The 24,901-nt window shown below is 41.0% G+C and overlaps 1 protein-coding gene across 3 annotated transcripts in view; it reads left to right on the top strand.

The window, feature by feature from the left end:
* The first annotated feature begins 7,434 nt into the window (after nucleotides 1-7,434).
* fgf11b (fibroblast growth factor 11b) overlaps nucleotides 7,435-24,901 on the top strand; it is a 47,897-nt gene continuing 30,430 nt past the window's right edge. For all 3 annotated transcript variants that reach the window (XR_008412801.1, XR_008412800.1, XM_053847341.1), the window contains exon 1: nucleotides 7,435-8,424. Coding sequence is in view for 1 of the 3 variants with exons in the window: in XM_053847341.1 (XP_053703316.1) it covers nucleotides 8,232-8,424 (193 nt within the window). In the remaining 2 variants the exon portion in view is untranslated. The remainder of the gene's footprint in view (nucleotides 8,425-24,901) is intronic.

The raw sequence follows: 24,901 nt of genomic DNA, 5'->3' as shown, positions 1-24,901 counted from the left end.
GACATCTGAGGTCTGCTCGGAAGAATGTGCTGATTAGATCCCAGTATTCGCATTAACTTGTCCAACAACTTTTCGACCCCGCAGATGCAATAATTCACTTTTGTCATGAGATAATCCTCCGAAAAATGTGGCCCTTTACATTGGAAACATCAAGGAGTAACTGAATTATTTTATCTCTGGACCAGTTAAAGTGAATAAAATCACAGTTGGCCAGCATCCACATCTGAAATAATAAGAGAGGGTCAGAGCATAGCATTATGCTTTTACGTCTTTTTAGGAATAAGAAATAGCTTTGCTGCCCCAGTGAATAAATCAGCAACACATTTGAACTGAAGCGCCGCTTTTGATTCTTCTAATACATTACGACAATCTCCAGATCTTGACCGTGAGACACACATTTGCCTTTTCACCACAGATTCAATCATGAACTGGAGGAAATGAATACGCTTTTCGCACTTGGTTTTCGTTTTAGTCATCTGAATCGGAATAGTTTTTAGATTTTGTCAATATGTTCTGATCTCATGTTAGGCATTTCCATATGTGACCGTTTCACTACAGTTTTATCATATATCAATTGGTGAATTGTTAGCATGATGTTGAGTTTTTGTTGTTTCTACAGTGTAGATTGCTTTGTCTGTGTCTATAATGTTTGCCTTTAATTGCATTATGTTGCCTTAACAACCAAGCTTCTTCAAATGTGGGAAGAAAGACAGCAGTCAATTCTAATCTCATTAATAAACTGGCTTTGTCACATATTATGAGGTAAAAAAAAAAAAGAATTTCACTCAAGTTAGTTCATTTTCATATTTTTCTAATGCATTTATTGGAAAAAAGTGGCATAATTTCCTCGACGTGGGTCCTTAAAGAGAAACCCCTCACAGTTATGTTGTTTAATTCCTGGATGTAACTCCAGTTCTATGAGTATTTGCAATGGCATCTTACATCTAACGCTATTGGTTTGCCCCTTATGACGGACTCCTCTGTCCCAGCGAGGATGTTAGCTCATGCTTAAGGCCTTCGCTTAGGTTATAAGTCAATAGTGAAGATCATTGGAAGGTGAAGCACGTAAGAAATAGAAATACGAGTTACCTGGATGTAACTCGGTTCTATGATGTTCAAAATATATTTGGTTCAATATTACATGACAAGCATGAAGATAACAAAATACAAAAACCTTTTTAAAAACTGATATGGTATAGCCCATGTGTTGCTAGACTGAGATTATTTTGTTCATTTTCAAATTCTTCTCGCACAAGGTCAAACGTTGCTGTGTTGTCTCTCACATCCAGCCACATATCGCAAGACACTCCGATGCAGTATCTTTGAACACAACCTTGGAGGTGAAGCTTTTGTTAGAACTTCCCTGTCACTGTTATGAAATGTCCATTTGTCTATTTTATCTGCCTGACTGGCCCAGAGTGTGGGGAATCCCTGAAATATTGCGGCGAGCACCGACTGTGTGAGAGGTGTGACCCTTTTCTCATTGATGAATCTCTATGTGAAGCCATAACTGGAGAAGGGAAGTCGATAGTATGATGACAGAGGCACAGACCGATGCCCGAGAATGATTCATTCATGTTTGAAGTCTTTGATGTTCGTCGAATGAAATCGAGTAAATTCAAGCCATATCTGCACTTGGGCACTGTCAAATTATTTTCACGTGTAATAACCAGATGCAGCTCTAAACAGGAACTACAGAACGGATTGGAGATATGTGCCACTCAAAACTATTGAGTGACCCACCCATGGATCATGGACATTGTACGTATAATTTCTGTACGGAGACAGAAGCGTCAGATTCTGCACGTCTACATAATGGACGCGGATTAACAAAGAATACCTCCTGTCATCTGTGAACATGAGATGAGCTGAGAGGGGATTGAGAGAGAGAGAAAGTGATAAGAGAAGAGAGCCAGAGACAGAACTAGGCCAATTGTTTTGATGTGCTTAACTTCTTGGGCTGTGGGTCTGTTTGTTTGCAAATACTATTGTTGTGTACACACCACCGCTCCTCTGGTGCACTTGCTGCGTCTCTGTCTCTGGTATTGTTTTCATTGAGACATACATATTCAGGTCAACATTTATTGGCTTTTCTTTGAATGTTTTGAACAAACCTTATTGAGTGAAAGCCCTAGGCGCTCGATACAGAATCGGAATCTTGCTCTCTTTCGAGAGGAAAAAAATGCCTCAATGGAAAACGTTCCAGTTATTGTTTTGATAGATGTGTCATCGTGTTTGATGATACAAGAGTATTTCAGTTACAGTGATCTGGGTATGCCTTGTAGTCCTACTTATACCCTTTAGACCTGGTTTATTTTTCCAGCTACTGACTGCCGGGAGCATATTAAACTTGCTCATGCACCATCTGCCTTGATACATTTGAAATAATTCACTAGGTATTAGTGTGGAAGATATAGCGCCAAAAACAATCCCCGCGATGAGAATTCTGCATCTCTCGATAAATTCAATAAACACACGGCACACGCTGCACTGGACTTGCATGCGTGAATACAACGAGACCACGGCACTCTCCAGCTTTGCAGGTATTGACAACTGACACCAGCTGACTACAAGTTTGAGACCCCAGTATTAAGGTGTTAAAGCCGTCACATCTGGCCCTGCAACTGCAGTAGAAGTAATTAGTCGCAGAATGAATGATGTACTTCTGGAGACAGTTATGAGTACTGTGTCAGCGCCAAGCCAGATTTTTTGTATTTCAAATGTGTATTCAGGTTAGGGAGGGCAGGGGAATTTTTGCTGACAGTATTGCGATATATAGTGGGAATAACAAGAAGGATAAGTTTAAAAGGTGAACCTAAATCGATCTACGAGAGGGCGATGAAAACAAAGAGTTTGAGTATTGGGCATCATTCATGTACTGTAGTGATGGCATGAGGTGAGGAGGAGATTGAAAGCAGATTGGAATGGATGGAGATGACTGTCAGACTGGTCTTGGATTTAGAAACAATAGCTCTGATGCTGTCAATGACAAAGCCGTGCAGGAAGTAGCAGTGTGGGAAATGCTCAGGTTTTCATTGGGGTAACTAGGAAGGACGATACTGCAAAAAGACTAGAGCAGACTGGTTTGGTTGCCGGACATGTTGGGTGGAGAATGTTGGATTTTTGCCCAGTATTTCCATATGTTGGGGAAAAGAAGGAGAAGGCACTGATGACTCGGCGCGTGTGTCTTGGGATCCCACCATTGTCCCTCATCTACAGGGGTCTTTTTTTTTTTTTTAAACCAATGAAAAGCTCGCAGTTTCACCATTCAGGTGGATGAAAACTCTTATGCTTGAACTTCATTGGTTGAAACAAAAACCTGCACCCTCCACGGCCCTTTAGTGGATTGGTTTGTGACGTTTGAGTTACCAGTAGCATATAGCATATATTGACAGGCATATCAAAAGTAGAAACACTAAGACTCTTAAAAAAAAAAAAAAAAAGGCCCCAGGTCATTGTTGTTTCACCAGAACAACAAGGGGCCACCAGTCCTCTGAACCCATCCTCACAGTGATGGCTTCGGACCCACCCCACACAGCCCTACCACTTCCTAATGTCAATATCTGACGGCGTGGGAGTGAGAATGGGTTGGTCCTCTCACAGCGAATCCTGCTGAGACCTCCAGGATCCAGCACACTGGAACCCTGCCAAAGCGCCATCTTCAGCCCCAACTAGCAACTTGAACATTTCATTGAAATCCGTGGAGGATTTCGCCTGCTCAGACACAGAAGATCATGGATGCTGGAGGCTAAAAATGAACATTTAACTTGTGTAATGTACTTGCTCAATAAACTGTCATGATGTGGCAATGCAGAAGATGGACCAATTTATTTACATAAACCCTTCTTTGACATCAATTTCATTTACATTGTGGCTCAGTCTGTTAATCTCACAAAGATTACAGATTACTTTGTCCGGTAATATGCATGCAGGAAAGCCATTACACCCGGGGAATTAAAAGTAAAGCCTTTATACTTCCATCTGCAGGAAAGGATATGCTATTAATACTCTCAGCTTCCATGCAAATTGATACACATGAAGGGACTCTGCCTTGGAATGTTTCGTCTTATTTTTGTCTTTCAAGCACAACAGCTGCATTTAATCCCCTTTTGTGCAATAGTCACATGATGAAGGTCTTTGTAGGGGCATACGCCAGATTACTTTATTTTTGGCTTTCAGGTACTCTGTTTAGTAGGGTTATTTTCCATTCCTTGGAACCTCATGAATGCAGAATCGTCCGAAAAACTAATCTCATAATCGACATGCAAATAAAGCCAAGCTACACGCAGAAACGTCGAATGAAGTAATAAGCATGCAGCTGGAGAAGTTGTCCCGTGGCCCTGCAGGTGACGGCTCTTGGGAGGGGATGAAAAGTGCTCTCAGGCGGAATGAGCCCCACTCACTTTTTGGCATGAGATTTCATTATAATGATGGAAACATTTCCTAACCTTGAGACGGAGTAACGAAAACAGATATGCCACTTAGCTTTCTTTTGGTGTAGCCAGTGATCGGAGACACAAAAACGGAGAACAACCCCTGGCAATGCGCGTGATGCCATGTCCATTAGGAGATTGATTCTTATCCCAGAATAAGAAGCAGGAGCGTAGCGCACGGCGGTGGCCGATACACAATGACTAAATTCATCAGGAGGATGAAAAAAGAAAAAAAATTTTTTTTCAGTTTTCTTGTCAATACAAACTGCATTATCTCATCGGCGTCCTGTTGCCCCACCCCTACTGTAACCACCTCACCATCTCCTGTCACCTGTCAGTCAAGACTTGACAGGCACTGACCTTGGTCGGCATTGTTAGAAACAATTTGAATCGACCGGCATTTTCAAGTTGCTTCAGCAGCAATTAGCTGGTAAAAGAGAGACACCAAGCAAAAGAAGCCTTGACTGATGGGATCTAAAAGAAGTTGCTTTGTCGGATTAAATCAGCACCTCTGCAAGATTTGTTGAGCTAAAATGAATGCTGGTATTTTATTCTTAATTTGGAAATAAAAAGCAGAAAGTGGATGCAATGTACATAGGAAATTGTTGTATATTGTTTTGTTCCACAAAACATCATTTTATTTATTTATTTTTAAAATCCGGTGGCATTTGTGTTGGATGCAGTTGCTACTCTTAAATGGATATTTTCCACAATCCGATTAAATACTAGATATTGCACAGGTTTTTGCATCACACTTCCGGAGTTCATATTTAGCAGAACATCTTTTTAGGTCGTGCTGTAGGTTCCAATCCCTGGTTATCAAGCCAAGTTTACTGCAAACACTCGGAGAATAAAATGAAGATAAGAGGATAAAACTGTGTTGATTTTTGATGCAGCACTCGTAGTTTCAGGGCAAATAGGGAGTATTTCTTGAAACCATAAACACAAAAGTCAAAAGAGCTGCCTGCTTGTAAACATCCTGTGGGAATGTCTTGTTCAGGAAGTTTTAATAGAGCTGCACAGTATTACAGTCCTCCAAACCCACTGCACATTCCTCAATCAAGATGTCTTATTTAGCAGAATGGAAATCAGACGCACAAACATTCTGTTGTGATTTACTTGACTGCAGGGCTTTGTCATTTACCAACACCCACTATTCTGTGCAAAAGTATGTCAGCAGGATTTATGTTCCCTGCCTGTGGAGAATCGTTGGTGCCAAATTATGAGAGAGACGTCTTAAAGTTGCAGTGTGCGGCATTATGGGAATTGGCCTCTTACCTCGCACACTTACTGCCGTTTTCCAGTGTTTAAAATGTCAGTGTCAATCCCAGAAATACTCAGGGATAAATGAAGAGAACTATCTATCTATCTATCTATCTATCTATCTATCTATCTATCTATCTATCTATCCAAAAAATCCCCAAAGCCACTGTGTATGTATGTGTGTATATATATATATATATATATATATATATATATATATATATATATATATATATATATATATATATATATATATATATATATATATATAAACATAAACAGATGAAGTGATATATATATCACTTCATCTGTTTATGGAGAGGCAATGAATGTCATGAGTTGTCACTAGAAACATTCAGGTTTTTAGACAGTCTTTTAAATGCATTATAATGGTTAGTGAATGGACTCATGATGAGACACAGATGAGACCACTAAATAAAGTATTAGCAAACTCTTCATCTGAAAGACAGTTTCTCCAAAAGGCATGAGCGTCAGTGAACTTGAAATCAGTGTGTAGTAGTGTGTGGCCAAAATTGAATGGCTGAAACTGCGTTATTGTCCAAATCAGGGCAGCTGTTCTGCTCCATTGGTGTAAGACTTTGGAAGGAGTAACTGGATTTGCATGCGAAGGCAATTGGGGGAAAAAAAACTGAAGCAAAGTGCAGGTACGTGTGACCGTTATATCTTGTGACACATGAAACTGCCTTGTGCAGAACGGACTGGAGGGAACTAAAAACCGCCAACAAGGCTGACTGTCAAAACTTGTTGCGAATAACAATAGGAAACAGAAAGTGCATAAATAAACTTATATTTCACCATTTTGATAACTATATTTGTTCCAGATACCAAAATACTTCTTCCTTCACATTGAAGTCCAAGAAAGTATATGTGAGTATTTGTGTTACATTCATCTCAGCCCAGTATTTTTTCAGTTTTCAGGAGTACTGTATGTGTGCATGTGCATGTGTGTGTGTAGTCAGCATTCGCTGTCTAACTCAATCTGTCCAAGCTCATGTTTCTGTCAGGGTTAGCGTAAGCCAGCAGTCGACCATGTCATATACTAAAGGCCGCTTTCAGGGGAACAAAGTCCCTTTAATTTTTTTTTTTTTAGCTCCCATTTCATATGTAGCAGCTCAAGGAAACAAATCTCAGCGAGACTGACGGTGGTGTGAACAAGTCCGTGAGGGGTTTCTACACTGTGAGCGGCTGTCAGGCACAAAGATGAAGGGGAAAACTGACTATTAGAGCAGGGAAGACTCAGCTCCGGAATATGCTGATGCGCTTCAACTGAGGGGTGAATATGAGGGGGGAAGCACATGGTGATGCTGTGCTTCCAGAGATGGAGAACTGTCAGAATGTGCACCTCAAGCACTCTCTTTCTTGCTCCGTCTCATCCCTTAGTTGCTGTCCCTCTCTGTCAAAAAGATTTTTTTTTTTCTAAAGGAATGTAACTGTGAAATAAAATTGTTGCCTCTACGAGGGAGTCATTTTTGTGAAGTGTCTGTCTCCCTGCCGTGTTCTCAAGCTCATTCTCACACATCACAGCACCCCCCCCTCCCTTCCTTTACCCTGTCTCCCTCTCTCTTTTTTTGCTCTCTCTCCCTCTCTCATGAATGTCACCTCTACTGATGGTGGCTGCTGGAATCCACGAACATATACTCACACAGCCACTCGCTGACTTTGGATGGGAGGAGGAGGAGGAGGAGGAGGAAGAAGAGGAGCAGGAGGAGGGAGAGGGGGCACGGTGAGGACTGTGGAAAAAGACCATGCCAACGGAGGCAGAAGAGGGATGTCTGTCTGTGTGTGTCCATGTCTCTCCTCCGTTGCCGGACTCACTCCCACGAACATCATCAATGTTCCGCCTGCTGTTCTACCTCTGGATTTAAGTCGGCTGGATTATCGCTCTGTCGCTCGCCACATTATTCCATGCTGCCATATTTAAATGGGAGGCAAAGTTGGACCATGGACTACACAAGCGGTGACAAACAGTTTGATGTGTTTTGCATTCTGAAGTGGTTCCTAGAAACCAAGATGACTTACCTTTTCCTCAGTAAAACTGTTTTTATATGTAAAATTATCTGAGCTCTTTTGCTGTGAACTGCTGTATTTAAAGTAATAACCTTTTGCTATTTTAGAATTTGAACTTGAGAGACATTCCTCTGTGAAGGATGAGTGGCGAGGCAGGATAGAGGAACCTTGTCACCATTTTAACCTTGGTCTTCCTGTCAGTTTTACGTGATGAAAATGTGACTGGCACTTTTTTGTGTGCTCCTTGTGTGTCAGATTTATATTTTTTTGTGTCAGAGTGGAGAGTTTTTTTCCGGACTACTGGTGAACTTCCTTGTCCTTCCATCTCTAAGGGAACCCTCGAACAAAACTCTTACTGGCTAACCCACTTACACACTCCTTCTCCCCAGTGGGAGCTCCACTAAAACCACCGTCTTGCTCTAGTTGTTGAAAAAAGCAAACGGCAGACCAGCAGAGGGGGTAGAGGGAAGGAAGGCACCCCCCTCCCAAAGTTGAGAGGGGGGGAAGATGGCAGCTCTCGCCAGCTCTCTCATCAGACAGAAACGGGCAGTCAAGGACGACCAGACCAATCGACCAGTCGCCAACAAACGCAAGCCCTGTCCGAAAAGCAACAAGTCCTTATGCCAGAAGCAGATCCTGGTCTTGATCTCCAAAGTACGGCTGTGTGGCGGTCGGAAAAGTCGCAATGACAAAAGACCCGGTGAGTGAAAGCAATGGCTTTATTTGACTTTCATTGAAATTAATATTTTCGATATCGTCCCACATGACTTCCGTCTTTGCTGCGTTGTTCAATAGTCACGTTGCATTCCAGGTCAGATTTATGCGCAAAGGCTGTTGATCCAAATTGTGTTAAATTTGTGATGAAGCGCTGCCTTTCAGAAAGAAAACCGACCGGTCTGCATTCCTCCTCTGCAGTTTTAACCTGAAAAATGGCCGAACTACATGACACAAAACACATCTCATTAATATGTTTTCTACATTTTTTAGAGTCTATGATGATTGCTCTGGGTGCATTATGCAAAAACCTACGGGAAATAAAAATTGTCACTTCAGCAAAAAAGTCATTATTGGCTCTAATGCTTGAAGAATTTCTAGCAGTTAAAAAGACTTGCTGTTGTGCCCTCTGGGCTCAGAAGTTCGTGTGGAAGTTTCTGGTTCATTTATGCAGATGAGAGCAACACACGATGCACAAGGAGCAAAGTGTCATGTGCTTTTGTGATAACACAATTTGAACTTACAGCCAATGTTGCATTTATCAGTTTTATAGAGGTCTCACTGAGCATGCTCGGTGATGGGTTGTGAGATGTCACACATCAATGCCGATGTCCATGGATGTATGACAGAGGGTTATCAACAAAAGAAATGGTGCATTGGATTTTACAGTATGTGGGGCTTGGCATGGCTTAGTACATAGAAAATGAAATGTTACATACATACAGTGGATATAAATAGCATCTGTATTAAACACAAAGTGCAGGTGAAAGCAAAGTGTTTGTGGAATAGTGCACACATGGCTGCAGTGTGAGGGAGATGTGAAGCAATGACATTTTTCTACTGTGCTTGAATATTTTTGCATGAAAGAGGAACATAGTAAAAACGGGGTGCGGCAGGAGCTCCATTTGGATTAGCTGTCAAACACTGAAAGGCATCCTTCAGTATGTGCAGTCACAAAACTCTGTGTTGTTTACACAGTTGTTTTAGTGTCAGATGCCACGCAGTGTCATGTAGCAGGAGTTTGTGGCTGTACTCTTGAGGTCCATGTTTTTACACACTTGGTGAAGTTAAAAGCACTCGCAGCCAAACTCCTACCCGTCCATAAACAGCATCCTTTCCCCATATTTTTGACTGTTGCACATGTTGATATGAACATAAGCGAGCGTTTGTTTCAGTCGTGTATGCGCAGTGCGACCAATGGCCAACAACAAGAATACTCCAGCGTCGTGCCACTGCCATGAGAACATGGCATGGGTCTTCACTGTGCACTGCAACAACTGCAACTACAGTTAATATTGCTTGCTGAAATATCATTTTACAAAATGACTTTGTGTTTTAGGCTATTGATGATTCTAAAATTCCAAACAAGGGATAACAAATGACAACCACTTAAAATGATTAAAACATGTTTTTATTTATGCAGCTATTACAAATATTATACAGACTTATATTTCATATAGTAGATTTAAAATATCACATATGAAAAAGAATCAAATCAATATGGGCCCGACAATCAAGTTTCACTAGTAAACAAACAGAAAATTAATAACCCAAATATCTCAGCTTCAGGACTCGGCATCATATTGTCATTGATTTTCAGATAGCAGAGTTGGCAAGCGAAAGACTCCTAGCCGTTGCGAATGTTAAACAGCCAACATCCAATGAGCAGTAAGCAAATGTAGCTAGCGCGAACGACAGTAGCGTGCTAGCTTGTTCCCCTGAAAGCTAACATCAGCAATCTGTTCAGAACAGTGTGGTAAATGATGAACCAGTCATGATGCGTTCATTGTCATTGTCATATCAAATTCTTCATATGCTCACCCCTGTGCATGTAGTCTATTTGGCTTCAATATCAAGCTGGAGCAGCGTGAATATTACGCAAACCTACAATTGAAGTCTTGCACGCTGTTCCAGTGGTGGCACCAGCCGCCATCACATGACCGCGAGGAGTCGGAAAAAACAGCCAATCTCATACCGTGAGCTGAAACGTGAGAGCCCCAGAAACTATTGTTCTGAAGCAAGCTGAGGTGAAGGATGAAAAACATTAGGCTGGAAAATCAGCAAAAGTAGATGAAAATGATGCGAAAGAAACTGCAAGCCTGATGGAGTCAACAAAACTTTTTTCCCTATGTTTTTTTTTTATACGTTGGCAAAAAATCTGCCAAAGATTTTTAGCCTAAGTCACAAAAATGTGACAAAAATTAAAGCTGATTTTGATTTTTTTTAATCATTTGGCATATTGCCTCACCAATCTGGAGACATTTTTTAAACAGATTAATAATCATATGTAGCTCTTATTCTCTGCGAAACGCATGCCAACATAGCAGAGTGTCAGGAGCTGCAATCTTCCATGAATTAAAAGGCATTTCTAACAAAGCAGTTGCGCTTTGGCCGACGTTCCACTGGTGGTGTGCCACTGTATTTTCTTCAGTGAACGAAGCTTGCCATGGCTTCAAAAGCACCATCTCAGACAACTGACTCAGAGTTGAAAAATCGTGGATCTCTGTTGAAAACAGAGAGGGCGAAATATATTTACATATTGACATATTAGCCCTTCCGCTTTGCAATTGGTTGTAGCTCTTTTGGATAAATGAGCTAATTGGTGTCATCATGAAGCATCAAGGCTATAAAAAAAATAACCACTGAAACCTTTGGCAGCATTCCAGCAATTAAATCTGAAAAACACCAGCAGCCACTTGCCGTTTGAATAAGCAGTTTGTTGCGTATTCCAAATATTTATAAGAGATCATGTCAAAGACGAGTTGCGGTGCGACGACTGGACAAAGTTTTATTCTCATGTGGAAACATATCAAAGCTGAGGTTCGATCTCTTGACTTCAGTAGATGCAAGACAAGTAGATCCACAGGGAGACCGGTGTTTGCTGTCAGGATGTGTGATGTTCTGTCTCTTTCAAAGCATCTCGGTCTTACAAGGCAGAAATGTGTTTTGTCGTGCCAACATCGACATTGCAACCTGCCAAGAAAAAAGAACAAACCACAGAAGAAGCTCATCTCATATGTTTTCCTCCCATAATTTACAACTTTCAATCGAGACACATATAGCCTTCGATTATTCTTTCTCTAAGAAAGTGGGCTTCATTTTACTGCATCCAAGTAAGTGGAATATTGTGCCTTATCTTTCCATAAAAGGCTGTGTCTGTCGCCTAAAACATGAATGCAAATACGCAATGCTTTACTGAATTCACTTTCTATATGATAATGCTATATTGAAGTGGATTGATCAACATTACTACTAATAATAATGAAAGTAGAATGCAAAATTCAGAGGTTGCTTGCTGAGAAAATATAATAAATAAAGCTGTGCTTATCAACTCGATTTTTATTTTGAAAAAAATAAAAATGTGTTATTAAACAGGGCTTGTCAAAGCAACATTAATCACTATATTGTAGAACTATCAATGGAGTGAAATTAAAAAATAAATACATATAAAACATATCCACTCAACATTTATGGTTTTTACAGTGTCCTTAATCTGACCACGAGTAGTCAGTGTATTTCGCTGGTTAAATTATGCATTGTCCGGAAATGTCCCTGAACAAACATCTCTCATAAGGAAGCCACACGATTTCACAGCTGACTGCCTTTCAAAACAACCGTTCCTACTCACAACAAATATGTCAGCTGCTTCAACTCCAATGAACTTCTGAAATTGTCCACGAGTGGTCCACTCTACCTAGCATCAGGAGTTCAAGTTATGGACGACGTTTGATTATGAATATTTTTTGGCCTTACTAAGAGATGTGATATTGCAAAGTGATATCAGGTTGTTATTATGAGAAGCCATTTTTAACTTGAGATCATTTTTGAAAAGTGAAATGGAAGCTTTTGCTCTTATACAAAAATAATAGCGAGCCATATTTCAAAAAATATAACCGCATAATCCAAAATTATATAGTCGCTGTCATGTATATTAAAATATAAGGAGAAATAATGATGGGGAAGAAAAGACAAAAGCATCATTGTAAGCATTGATGCAAGTATTTCACAAGTGCATTGCCATGAAAGGTTCATGTAAATGCATATTACTGCATGTTGACTGGAGATGTTTGCCAGTATTTCACTGCAACGGACGGATCTCTAGTGTCTTAAAATCGGGGTCAATGACGACATATCAAACAGCCAGCAATGTCCAGAAATGGTTGGGGTTGTGACTGGTATGATTTGGCTTTATTTTCTATGTGACTGCAGATGAGCAGACAGGAAGTCTAGATGGCTCTGATAACCGACAGAAGATAACAGCCATTGCTTATACAGATCACTATACAAGAAGCCTTATAGCCTTGTTCCTGGCAGAACAAAGACCATTGATGGGGATATTTCCATCTACTGCAACTGAGACCTCCAGCAACAAATCTTTTGCATCCCAATATTGAGGGTAAAGGATCAGCAACTCACTGACTAACCAACCCAGGATGAATGAAATACTGAACAAACCAGGGACCAATACTATTTCAGACAGTTGAGTCGGTTAGATGCTACAAAATATGTAACATTCCTGATCATAATATTATTTTATCTCTACATATATAAGTAAACTTTCATCACAAAAAGGGCCTACAAGCACAATTGTGACAACAATAGAAAAACCCACTTAAATTGTCATGTAAATGTACTAAAGTAATGTGTTATGTACTTTAGGTCTTGTGTGAATAATTCAATGCAACACTACATTCTACTTAGCATCTACAGTGTTATGTAGGTACAACACGTCTCTATAATAAATGAGACTTTTCAGAGCCATGTGGAGCAGTTCCTGTGTGTTTATGTGCTTTTTCTTGTCGAATATTAAATGCTACATTATTTTTAGTGAATATGCAGAGCACTCTCATCACTTCACGCCCCTGAGTTATTTATGTGGACACAGGGTTTTTTTTCCATTGCACAAACTTGTCTGATCACTGGAGTGACTTGGTGATCAAACACTATATAGGCATTATAACTATGATAATTGTTATTATTATTATTATTTTTTAATAAAACCTTCGAATCTCATGCATGACAAGATTGAGTGATTCAATGACAAGCTTCAATCATGACCTGCGAAACTGATCTAGCTTTTCAGGAAGTGATGTTCATAATTTAATGGGATCTCATGAAGCAGTGCCTTCAATTTTAGAGTTCAGTAAGGGGCGCTTATACAGTGGTACCTCGGTTTTCAAACGTCCCAGACTTTGAACAAATTGGAGTTCAAACAAAAATTTTGAGATTTTTTTGCTTCTGATTTCCAACGAAAATCCAGAACTCGAATGCCCCTGAAAAAAGCTGGAAAAAACATAAGGTGCGCGGACCGATCAGCTGACCCACGACGCGCTTTGTTATTTTGTATAACGCAATATATAGCTATATTTACGGACTGTTTTTTCTTCATATTGAGGTGTAAAACCTTTCCTGTCTCCGCACTGGACCGTGGTAGAGTGTCACAGGGGAGGTGCTCGCTCTCCACACCTCCGAGGCTGGAGCTCACACTCCAGGGTTTGATGTCCTGTTGTGGGCTGGAGCTGGGTCAGGGATGAGGCGAGTCTGGGACAGAGCGTGACTTGGTTTATGACTTTGTCACAGCCAAACTGCACAGAAGCGCACATTCAGAGCTGGACACGCACCGGGCACCTCTTCACTTCTGGAGAGACGTCACTCACTCGGCAACCCCTCCCACATGCAGCGGCCACACACATAGAGGAACAGCGCACCTGCAGCAGACACTCTACATTCACTCCTACAAAAGTCTATTTTAAGGCTTGGAACGTATTATTTCTTTTTCCATTCATTGTAATGGGAAAAATCGATTCGGATTTCAAACCAATCCCATCTCGAACGGCCGTCTGGAACGGATTGTGGTCGAGAACCGAGGTACCACTGTAATTTTAAAATTATGTGAAGTTCCTATGGAATAGCTGCTCAAGGAAAGAGTGTCATATTGAGGGCACTGAAAGCAATGACACTGTTTCATAAACCCTCACCAGCCCATCACTTCTGTATCATGTTCTGAAACATATATCTCCAGGGAGTCCTTCCCTCCACCATCTGACGTCCAACAATGGCTTCATAAACCTGATGAGTGATAATGACAATATGTCGTACGAGCCTTCCCAATATCATCTTCTGCCATCTGCAACTGAGCTGCTATCTAGTCACAACAATGTGGTCCTTCATATTGTAGCATCAAAGGACCAGCGGTAAGTGACATCACAGCTGAAAATGGTAAAAAGGTGATGAGGAGATGTTGATGTTGTCGATCAAATGTTTAGGTGCTAAGGTGCTTGGCATGAGGCCAGAAGACACACATCTTTTTTTTTTTTTCGGTGGTGAAAACAGAGTTGCTGGAGAGTGCAGTTCAGTCACCTGAGAGCTGCATCACGCTGATGGATGAAAAAAGGCAACAGTTCCTGCAAATGCAGGATTTTTCTCTCCGGGAATCAAATGCATCGCTCAATCAAACCGGGTGTCAAAGTTAAAAACACAACAATTCTTTGCTTAAAAATAGGGACAATATATTCGACTTGACAGCTTCTTTGGGAAGTTGGAGGAAGTTTGTGGATATGTAGGCACGTCATCATGGCAGCTTGTTGGATTATTCTGTTGCATAATATTTCAATCATCTTCATGTAGGTATGGTTTTACCCTCATTGTTTCAGTATTTACATTTAGAGATTGGGATGCCTTTTATTTTATTTGTCAATCTGGCTTTTACCTTTAGTGGCAGCTACTGGGAGTTAACCTGTGTGGATTGCAGATCGAGATTTGCGCTTTGATCTGTTGTTCTGAAAGAGTAGACTGTCAACAACCTGACTTCCTTGGCTGTAATACGAGTGTCATTTACCAGAAAACCTCAGGAACTAGTGAAAAGAGACAAACTCTTCAGCTGCCTCATGTTTCCTTGACCTATCTCCAGCAGGATTTTTCCTGTACCTCATTTTCTGTCCAGTCAGACAGAGGTCCATGTGTCCTCCAAATTTCCTCAGACTGTGAGAGACCCTTTCATGTGGTGGCTGGACGGCTGAAAGAAGCCCAATGCTGTCAGTGATCTGCCGCGCCACCTCTTTTCAGATCAATTCAGCTCATTAATGTATAGCGATTAATCGATAATCACCCTCTTAGATTGTTCAAGGTGGAATCTGACTTGAGAGGGAGGAATATCGAACTGCTTGGCCCCAAGTTTCACCTTTGCTACCTTCTGTATCAAACAGTTGCACAGCCTTTTGTATACAGAGCCCAACTGTGAGACACACGCTAGTAACAAAGGAAAAAAATATGGAGGCATTATTGTAGCAAAACTCTGTAAATGTGTAAAACAACTGGCAAATGTGCAAGTATATGACTTGTAAATGTGCAGCGTGATCCACAAATGTGGAACTCAATTTTCAAACGTTTGTAACTAGACCTGCAAATGTGTACATAGATCTGAATGTGTGGACAGATCAACAAATGTGTGAATCAACCTGCCATGTCTGATTGAATGTGTTCAGACAACTTGTCAAGTTAAGTTTGCTGCATTTACAGCCCCATCTCTGTAGTTGTCGCGCTAGCTAGCTTGTAAACTGACCACACGATAAGTGAATGGACCAGTTAGCATCCTGGAAATTTGCTTTGGAATTTAGGTAGTCATGCATCACAGTAATTCATCGGAATGTCACGCAAAATCAACTTGTTCCTACTAACAGTAGGTGCTGCTCAGACGCAAGTTTTATCAGAATTGGATTTGCATCTTCGTTTTCTGTATGGAATGCGATGTGGAGACAATAAATGGTTTATCAAAATGCACTGGGTGAATGGAGCAAACTTAACTTGTGAACGAATGTACATACAGTAGGTTAGTTAGTCAGAGTTTATTTTAACTGTCCTAAATTTTATATTGTCCACAATAACATTTAACAACTACATAAAAATCATATACTTACAGCACACCTTTCAGACTCCAGGATCAAGAAGCTCAGGAAGGCGAACAACAATATAAGTCGCTGTACGCATTATCAGTGCGAGTGTAGTAAAAGTCACATGTCTGAACACATCCAATCCAACAGACATGGCAGGTGGAGTTACACTTTTGTCCATCTGGCGACACATTTAGCGTCGAGTCGAGTTACACAATTATGGACTGCGCTACACAGTCATATACTTGCACATTTGCCAATACAATACAATACAATAATGGCTTGATAAAAAAAAAGTGTGTGCCAGACCAGTATTTGTAAACGTACCGGTTGCTGATGAGTTGCTGTCTGGGGTTTTACTGTGTGGGTGGGTTCATCATTTTAAGTTGGGTCAAATTCGATTTGTGATTTGTATCCATGACTCAAAGCTCCTCTTTACCCCATCACAGTTTTGCCACAGAGAATTTTAGAAAGCACAACCTTTTCAAATACAGTGGTACCTCGGTTCTCGACCACAATCCGTTCCAGACGGCCGCTCGAGAAGCGATTTGTTCAAAATCTGAATCGATTTTTCCCATTTCAATGAATGGAAAAAGAAATGATGCGTTCCAAGCCTTAAAAGAGGCTTTTGTAGGAGTGAATGTAGAGTGTCTGCTGCAGGTGCGCTGTTCCTCTATGTGTGTGGCCGCTGCATGTGGGAGGGGTTGCTGAGTGAGTGACGTCTCTCCAGAAGTGAAGAGGTGCCCGGTGCGTGTCCAGCTCTGAATGTGCGCTTCTGTGCAGTTTGGCTGTGACAAAGTCATAAACCAAGTAACTTAGCTCTGTCCCAGACTCGCCTCATCCCTGTCCCAGCTCCAGCCCACAACAGGACATCAAACCCTGGAGTGAGCGCTCCAGCCTCGGAGGTGTGGAGAGTGAGCACCTCCCCTGTGACACTCTACCACGGTCCAGTGCGGAGACAGGAAAGGTTTTACACCTCAATATGAAGAAAAAACAGTCAGTAAATGTAGCTAACGGGACACATCTGCACTTACTCGAAATCTGAAGCAAAAAATCTCGAAAATTTTGTTTGAACTCTGATTTGTTCGAAGACCGTGACCACTGTATGTGACACATAAAAATAACGACATAACAAAGTTCTGTTAAAATATTTGGTTTGTTTCTATTGTTTTGGGAAAACAAAGCGCAGTCACACAACGGAAGGCATCAGTTCCCCCCTCATTGTGATTTCATAAGTATTATTGCCTCAATATTATTAGCCAGACTGGAACGATGGTAACACAGAGCTCTTAAAATATACAGGTCTGTGAAGAAGAGCAACATGGCACTCATCTCCTGTTGGCAGCTGCAAACAATGAAGCTATCCCATCGTAGTTGTTTTATTGGTCAGGACTTCCACCATCTGGACTACCTGATGCTGTAATGGTTAACTTTCCAGTTCGCAAGTCAACTTGCGTGTTGGGTGCGGGAGGCTGTTGTTTTGTGAATTCAAATGAACCAGTTGAAGCTAAAGAACAATACCAAAATCCAACACTTTTAAGTTACCAATTTTGAACCTTGCGTAACATTTTTTTTTCCGTAATCCAGATGTTTGCTAACCCCCAATTCCCAATCAGTCCGAAAGTGGTGCAGATGCTTTTCAAAAAGAATTGTTTTAAATTTTTCGATCCCTACTGGCTGCGGAGGGCCGGCGCTGCGCTTCAATTCAAAAACGACAGTTCTATTTTTGAAATCTGCACAACACCGAAACTAGTTCACACAGGAAATCAACCAGTTAAAAGAGATGTGAATGGATATTGTTCATGTTGAAACACTAGGTGTAGACGCTCTTTGCATTTTACTGTTAAAGACCAGTGAAAACATGACATCGTAACCGGCAAATATGACTCAGAAGCAGTCAACACGCTTCTGTCGTGACAGACATACAAGACGAATCAATTCTTCATGACACTTGTCATAATCTTTATAAAGGCATAACCTCTTTCAGTCACGATTCTGATCACGAGACTGAGCAGATAGCAACCACTCGACTCTGCACCGCTACGCTCTTCTTCCCCGTTCCCGGTGGAAACTGAAATCTCAGCTGCGGTTCTGCATCATTTCCGCAGGGTAAGATAGTTGACGCTCTGTCAAAGTTTCATTTGATTTGAGCGTGCTACATCCATGTTTTTGGGATCCATCAGGTGAAACAGTTTAGACTCCACTTAGCACCACTACTTTGTTTAAATGTTTGCAAGACTCTGTGGGATGGTGAACGAACAACTGACAAGTCAAAAGCCACTGAGCGTTCTGTTGGCGTGGAGTGATACCATAGCATGTCGGCAGAGTAAGCAACCAAGGAGACTGCCGGAGAACAAACGGTGGGCACTGCTGCAGACAGGGTTACAAGGAGAGATCCAGCAAGGGGAGGCATTAATCTGACCCCGGGAGATCAGGAGCAATAAAACTAGCTTACTCAACAACACCTGATCAGACAATGCAGTGTTAGGTAGCCCCTCATCGGTTACTTTACAGGCTGTGACAGGGGTCAGAGAGGGGAGCGTGAAGTGGGGGTTCACACTTTTGGTGGTGAAGTGAAAGACTGAAGAAGTCAAGTCATTACTGATGCAGGTAAAAGTGTGTCTAAAGGTGGAGGAGGCTGGGAAAGCCGGGGGTGGATGCTGAAAAGGAGGCAATCAAAAACACGGTGAGAGAGATGGCAGCGGAGATTAAAGGGAAGGTGGGTGTAGCCGAGTCGAGCTGTGAATCAGCTTGTCAGAGAGGAAGCATGTGGTGCAGATGATGAGATGAGAAGCCGTGGGGCTGGATATTAACTTTCAATGCAAACACGTAATTCTCTTGTACTCAAACTGCTCCCGAGAGTTGTTGTGAATTGCTGCTTCATTGTTTGGGTAATTGTTTTGATAGCTATAGCTGAAGCTTAAAGTTAAATAAATAAATAAATATAGAAAATATATAGCAAACAGGTCAGCACATTACTCCATCAATACAGAGTGAAAACATTTCTATTTACACTCATATACATTATTATTATTATTATTATTATTATTATTATTATTATTATTATTATTATTATTATTATTATTATTATTATTATTATTATTATTGTTATTATTATTATTATTATTATTATTTTAATGTTTTTTTCTGCCTTGAACAGCAGAGACCCATAATAATGTGCACGTGCCTACCTGTCTATTCAACAACTGCAAGCATCCTCATCATATTACCAGACATTCCACATGCTATTATTCACTAAAAGGAATGTGGCTACCTGCTCTCTGAAGTGGGGAAATAGAAGTCAGACGCTCTGTTGTCCCTGCTGCCCTCTTTGCAGTATAAGCTCCATAGACCCCACAGTCTTAGTATTTCATGTCAGTGGACCCCGTTTGACTCGGTAACCCCTGCTGATTTATTCGCATAATCTACAGATGATACATTTGCATGAGCTCAATAAAATGTGTCAAGCAAAGGTATTTTTCCTTTTTTTTCTTTCTTTTCAAAGTAATCTTTGAGTGAGTTTGTCATGTCATCCGCCTGGAGAAGACGTTCTTTAGATTAAGCTGTTGCCTTTATATGGCAAATTGAACTTGATCGATATTGGTGTCTCACTGTAGTACTCCATCTGCATCTCTTTATATTAAGTGTAAGTAAGTATACACTGCATTTAATGGAGGACATGCTTTATCATTTTGTAAGCATGTTTTAATTTTCTTTCCTTCCAATAATTTATCATTTATATTGAGAATCTTTAAATACAATGTATATAGAATGAAATAATATAAAATCAATGAAAACATTTTTAACTCATGGTGTCATAAAATATAAATATATATACAGTGGTGCCTCGGTTTTCAAACGTCCCAGACTTCGGACAAATCGGAATTCGAACAAAAATTACGAGATTTTTTTGCTTCGGATTTCGAACGAAAATCCAGAACTCAAACGCCCCCGAAATAAGCCGGAAAAAACATAACGTGCGCGGACCGATCAGCTGACCTACAAGGCGCTTTGTTATTGTGTATAACGCAGCCTCTGTATGCAGACGTGTCCCGTTAGCTACATTTACTGACTGTTTTTTCTTCATACTGAGGTGTAAAACCTTTCCTGTCTCCGCACTGGACCGTGGTAGAGTGTCACAGGGGAGGTGCTCGCTCTCCACACCTCCGAGGCTGGAGCGTGCACTCCAGGGTCTCGGACAGAGCGTTACTTGGTTTATGACTTTGTCACAGCCAAACTGCACAGAAGCGCACATTCAGAGCTGGACACGCACCGGGCACCTCTTCACTTCTGGAGAGACGTCACTCACTCAGCAACCCCTCCCACATGCAGCGGCCACACACATAGAGGAACAGTGCACCTGCAGCAGACACTCTACATTCACTCCTACAAAAGACTATTTTAAGGCTTGGAACACATTATTTCTTTTTCCATTCATTGTAATGGGAAAAATCGATTCAGATTTCGAACAAATAGCTTCTCGAATGCACTGTATTTATAAATATATACGTTAATATATACGTTTTTCTTTATTTTATAATATTTAAGTTGCAAGATACAAGTTATAAGATACTTTTGCGTCCTGTGATGTCGGTCATGAGTAAAGCAGTCTCACAAATGAGCTCAGCTGACGTAAGGTAGAGATGACAAACACGATCACATAAACATTATTTTCTTTTCTTTGATTTTCCATATTGGCATTCATAACCTACTTGACTCATTGTATTATCATGCATTGAGGGTGTTCTAATTTTTCCCTCTCTTCATATCGATTTTAATGCAAGCTTCCATGAGCCATGGAGGTGTGAGGGATCGCCATATTTAATGATCCTAATTGTTTTATTATCCGTGAATAACATTCAATAAAGTTTACACCACAAATAAGATGCAATAATCAATAAGAACGAATGGACTGTCATATCAGCGCGCACGGCTGCGCCATGAACCAGTAAATGAGGTTATTCAAATAATGTAATAATTTCAGTGGTTGCTGTCTGCTGCTTCAGGTGCGACTGAATATGCATAATAATCCTAAATGATGAGTGAATATCAACTGCTGTTCTGTGCTTTGTTGGTATTACTATTGCGAGGGTTCATCAGAGTCATAAAAATTCATCTTTTGGGATTCACAAACATCTCCACAGTATTTCAGTGCTGAGCTCGAATTAATGCTGTGAGGCATTTGTTTTAACACACTTCGTCTTCACATATTCATTTATCAAAAGGAGGTTCCACTGCACTGCGCATGCAGATTGCAACAAGATCCTCCAGTTTCTCACAGCACCAGGAGTGAGGCAAACATGTTTGACCGTGAAAACTGAGCAAACTATTCTCAGTTCATTGTGCGGGTTTCCAGTGAGTAGCAGTTTTCTGTCCATGTGCAGCCGAACCAGACAAAAAAAGGAGATTAGCGGTGGATTGCCGTTGGATTCGTCCCACCAATTTCTGGGGATTTTCGGCTTTTCGGAGTGACCCGTTTCATCAGCGGGATCTACGTTTGGGGCCAAATGGCAGTTCAACAACGGCGATGCAGCTGTTTAGGCACACAAGTCGCGATCGAGCTAATCCCTTAAACTTTGACCAAGATGGAGGAAGATTAACCACGGCCAAGAGCAAATTCTCCACTCCTCTAATCGTTTGTTTGTGTTTCTGAATATAAAATTGAGGGACGCATGTTGCAGGGATTAATTTGTGTATTTATTTATGAGCTCCTGACAGTAACGCCGAAGCGGATTTGACATAAAACATACGGCAGTCAGCGTGATTGAGTGGGTTAGTGAAGAGGAGAGAGAGGCTGTTGACAATGGCCTTAAGTCTTATTTAAAGTGATGGGACTGTGTGTACAAAGAGCATCCTTTTGTTTCCTAACAGCACCACCTAACTCCCACACGTACCTGCGAAATTGAATTTGTGGGCGCTTTGATTAAACCTGACAAGGACAGATTGAATTTAGCTCTAACAAGAAGAAGAAAGTGAAGATGGAGGACACACAGATGTGTTGTGGTGAGAAGATGAGGATCTGGAAGTCCAGTAACTGAACCATTCCTGGTGAAAAACATGGCAGATGAGAGGTGACAAAAGGCTTTTACTCCTCATGACTGGATGCCTGCTTTCATCTAATTTAATATGGGCCTCTGTGCAAACTTTATTCTGCACTTTTAGCAACGATCAAATCATAAAGTATTGAGGGAAACACTACAATTCTTTATGAAGATTTGGATGGAGGTCACCTGTTATTCTTTGTCAAAGACATATCTCAGCCAAAAGGCCAAGTCATTTTCACAAGCTATTATCAATCCAAACCAATACAATGTTGTTGACTGGTTCACCCATTCCTATTGTGGACTCCTCCCGCTTCATGAGGACCACCATCACCGAGGACCTCAAATGGGAGCCAACCATCAGGTCCGTCATCAGGAAGGCCCCTTCAGAGAATGTTCTTCTTGAGGCAGCTACAAAAACTATGACTGCCGACAGCCATCATCCAGTCCATCCTCACCTCCTCCATCACTGTCTGGTACAACAGCGCCACCTCCAGGGACAAGAGCAGACTGCAGCGCATCGTGCGTTCTGCTGAGAAGGTGATCGGATGCAACCTGCCACCTCTTCAGGACCTGTATGTCTCCAGGACCCAGAGACGTGCAGGTCGGATCAGAGCCTACCTTTCTCATCCTGGACATGGACTGTTTGTTCCTCTTCCATCTGGCAGGAGGCTACGGTCCATCCAGACCAGAACCTCCTGTCACAGGAACAGCTTCTCCCCCTCGGCCGTCAGTTTCTTCTGATTCATCTACCCATCACTAGTGTATAGGCATCTTGTGCAGGATGTTGGCTGCCTTCGTATGTGACAGTGCATGTCCATGGGTGGGTAGATAATGGGAAGCACCTTGCCCCAGACAGAGAGACAGTCATTTTCTGTTTTTATAACAATTAACTTACCAGCACAAAAGCTCTGAATAATGACTGTAAATCCAAAATGTATTCCCATATGTTGCCTAATACATTATTACAAATACAGTATGTACATCAGTACATATTTAAAAAAAAGTCAACATATTAAAACAGCAGATATTGAAACTAATCTATCATAAGAGAATTTCTTTTGTCGAGCCACAGAAAATGCAGGACTGTAGCTGAGCTCCAAGCCAAAAAAAACAGTTACAGTTGTTCATGAAAACCTTCTTCACTTACCGGGAATAGAGAACAGAGATATCATGTTCTGTATCTAGAATATGGAGGTGAACACGCCAAGGACACATGGAACGCACCATCCTGCTGTGACCGTGCCTCCACCCTCCACGCTGCTCACACAGAAGCTACACAGAAAAGCAGTGCATTTCCACAGCCTGCTAGGTGCAGAAAATCTGGTTTAGGTGAAGCTGATAAACACATTGCATCATTGTGTCAGAACTAAAATAGACCCATAGTTTTATACTTCAAAGAGCAGGTCGAAATGATCTCTCATATAACATCGGTCACATCACACATTTCTTCTTTTATGATGTAATGATCCTGCAAGACAGCATCATGCCGCGATATTTCAGAAACATTAAGTACATTACATACTGTAGCAGTTATGGGTTTGAATTGGATGAGCAGCAAATATGCGCAAAGCAGATAAGAAGTGTGTCAGCAATGAGCTTCACCCATTATTATTAACATGGCAAAATGAAACATAAATGACTACTTGCTTAAAAAATATGTTCACAATTCATGACTCCGGAAATATTAAAAGATAATATTAAAATATATTTAAATCCTTTTCTCAGTTGACTTGAAAAGTTTGAGAAATGAGTATGCATCTTATTAATCCAAGAGAGCTGTGGTTTCCATCCAGGTATGCTTCATTCATGTGCTTTTCAAAGATCCATGCTGGTGGGCAAACCTTGTCCTGTATTCTATGGCCCTCATCGTCTTCTTAGAAATTATTTTCCTGAGTAGTGCTCATTTAAAATTCATTTTTCTCACTCTTTTTAGTTCTGTTTCCAATATATTCACCACTTCTATACATATGTACAATAATAAAGGATGTATATTGAGTATATTTAAATAAAATGTATGTATAATGAAGTAATATATCATCAGAGAACACATTTTAAACATGATCCCACAATATATCCCAGATATAAACCATGTTTATGCAAACCAGAGTTGATTAACTAAACCTAAAGTGTCAAATTTTTGAGGTCAGAGGCCGATCCCATCAATCGTCCTAAACTACTGTTTCAGTTTCTCCTTGCTTTCGTCACAGTCCCAATGGTCAGCAGTACTTTTTATGGTTTTCCACAGTGGCTTCAGAATACTCTTGACTCATGCTCTTTATGTTATCGATATTAATTCAAGCCAGCATGTGAGCTAAAGGAAAACAGGGAGCAGTTAAATTCGTCCTGTTGGACTTGTTGGACGCCATTAACCAGGGGAAAGCGCCATTTAAAATGTGCCATTCTGCGTATGCACTCACACGTGCTCATGTGGTTCCTGTTTTACTCAGTGGCAGCCATGCTGAGAAACATCTTTCTGCATCAATTGAAGCTGTTCTCAGATGATAAGAGTTATCTACATATAATCTCCTCT

This window comes from Synchiropus splendidus, chromosome 17 (genome assembly GCF_027744825.2).
Source record: "Synchiropus splendidus isolate RoL2022-P1 chromosome 17, RoL_Sspl_1.0, whole genome shotgun sequence".
Lineage (NCBI taxonomy): Eukaryota > Metazoa > Chordata > Actinopteri > Syngnathiformes > Callionymidae > Synchiropus > Synchiropus splendidus.
This window is presented reverse-complemented; position numbering and strand designations above follow the sequence as displayed.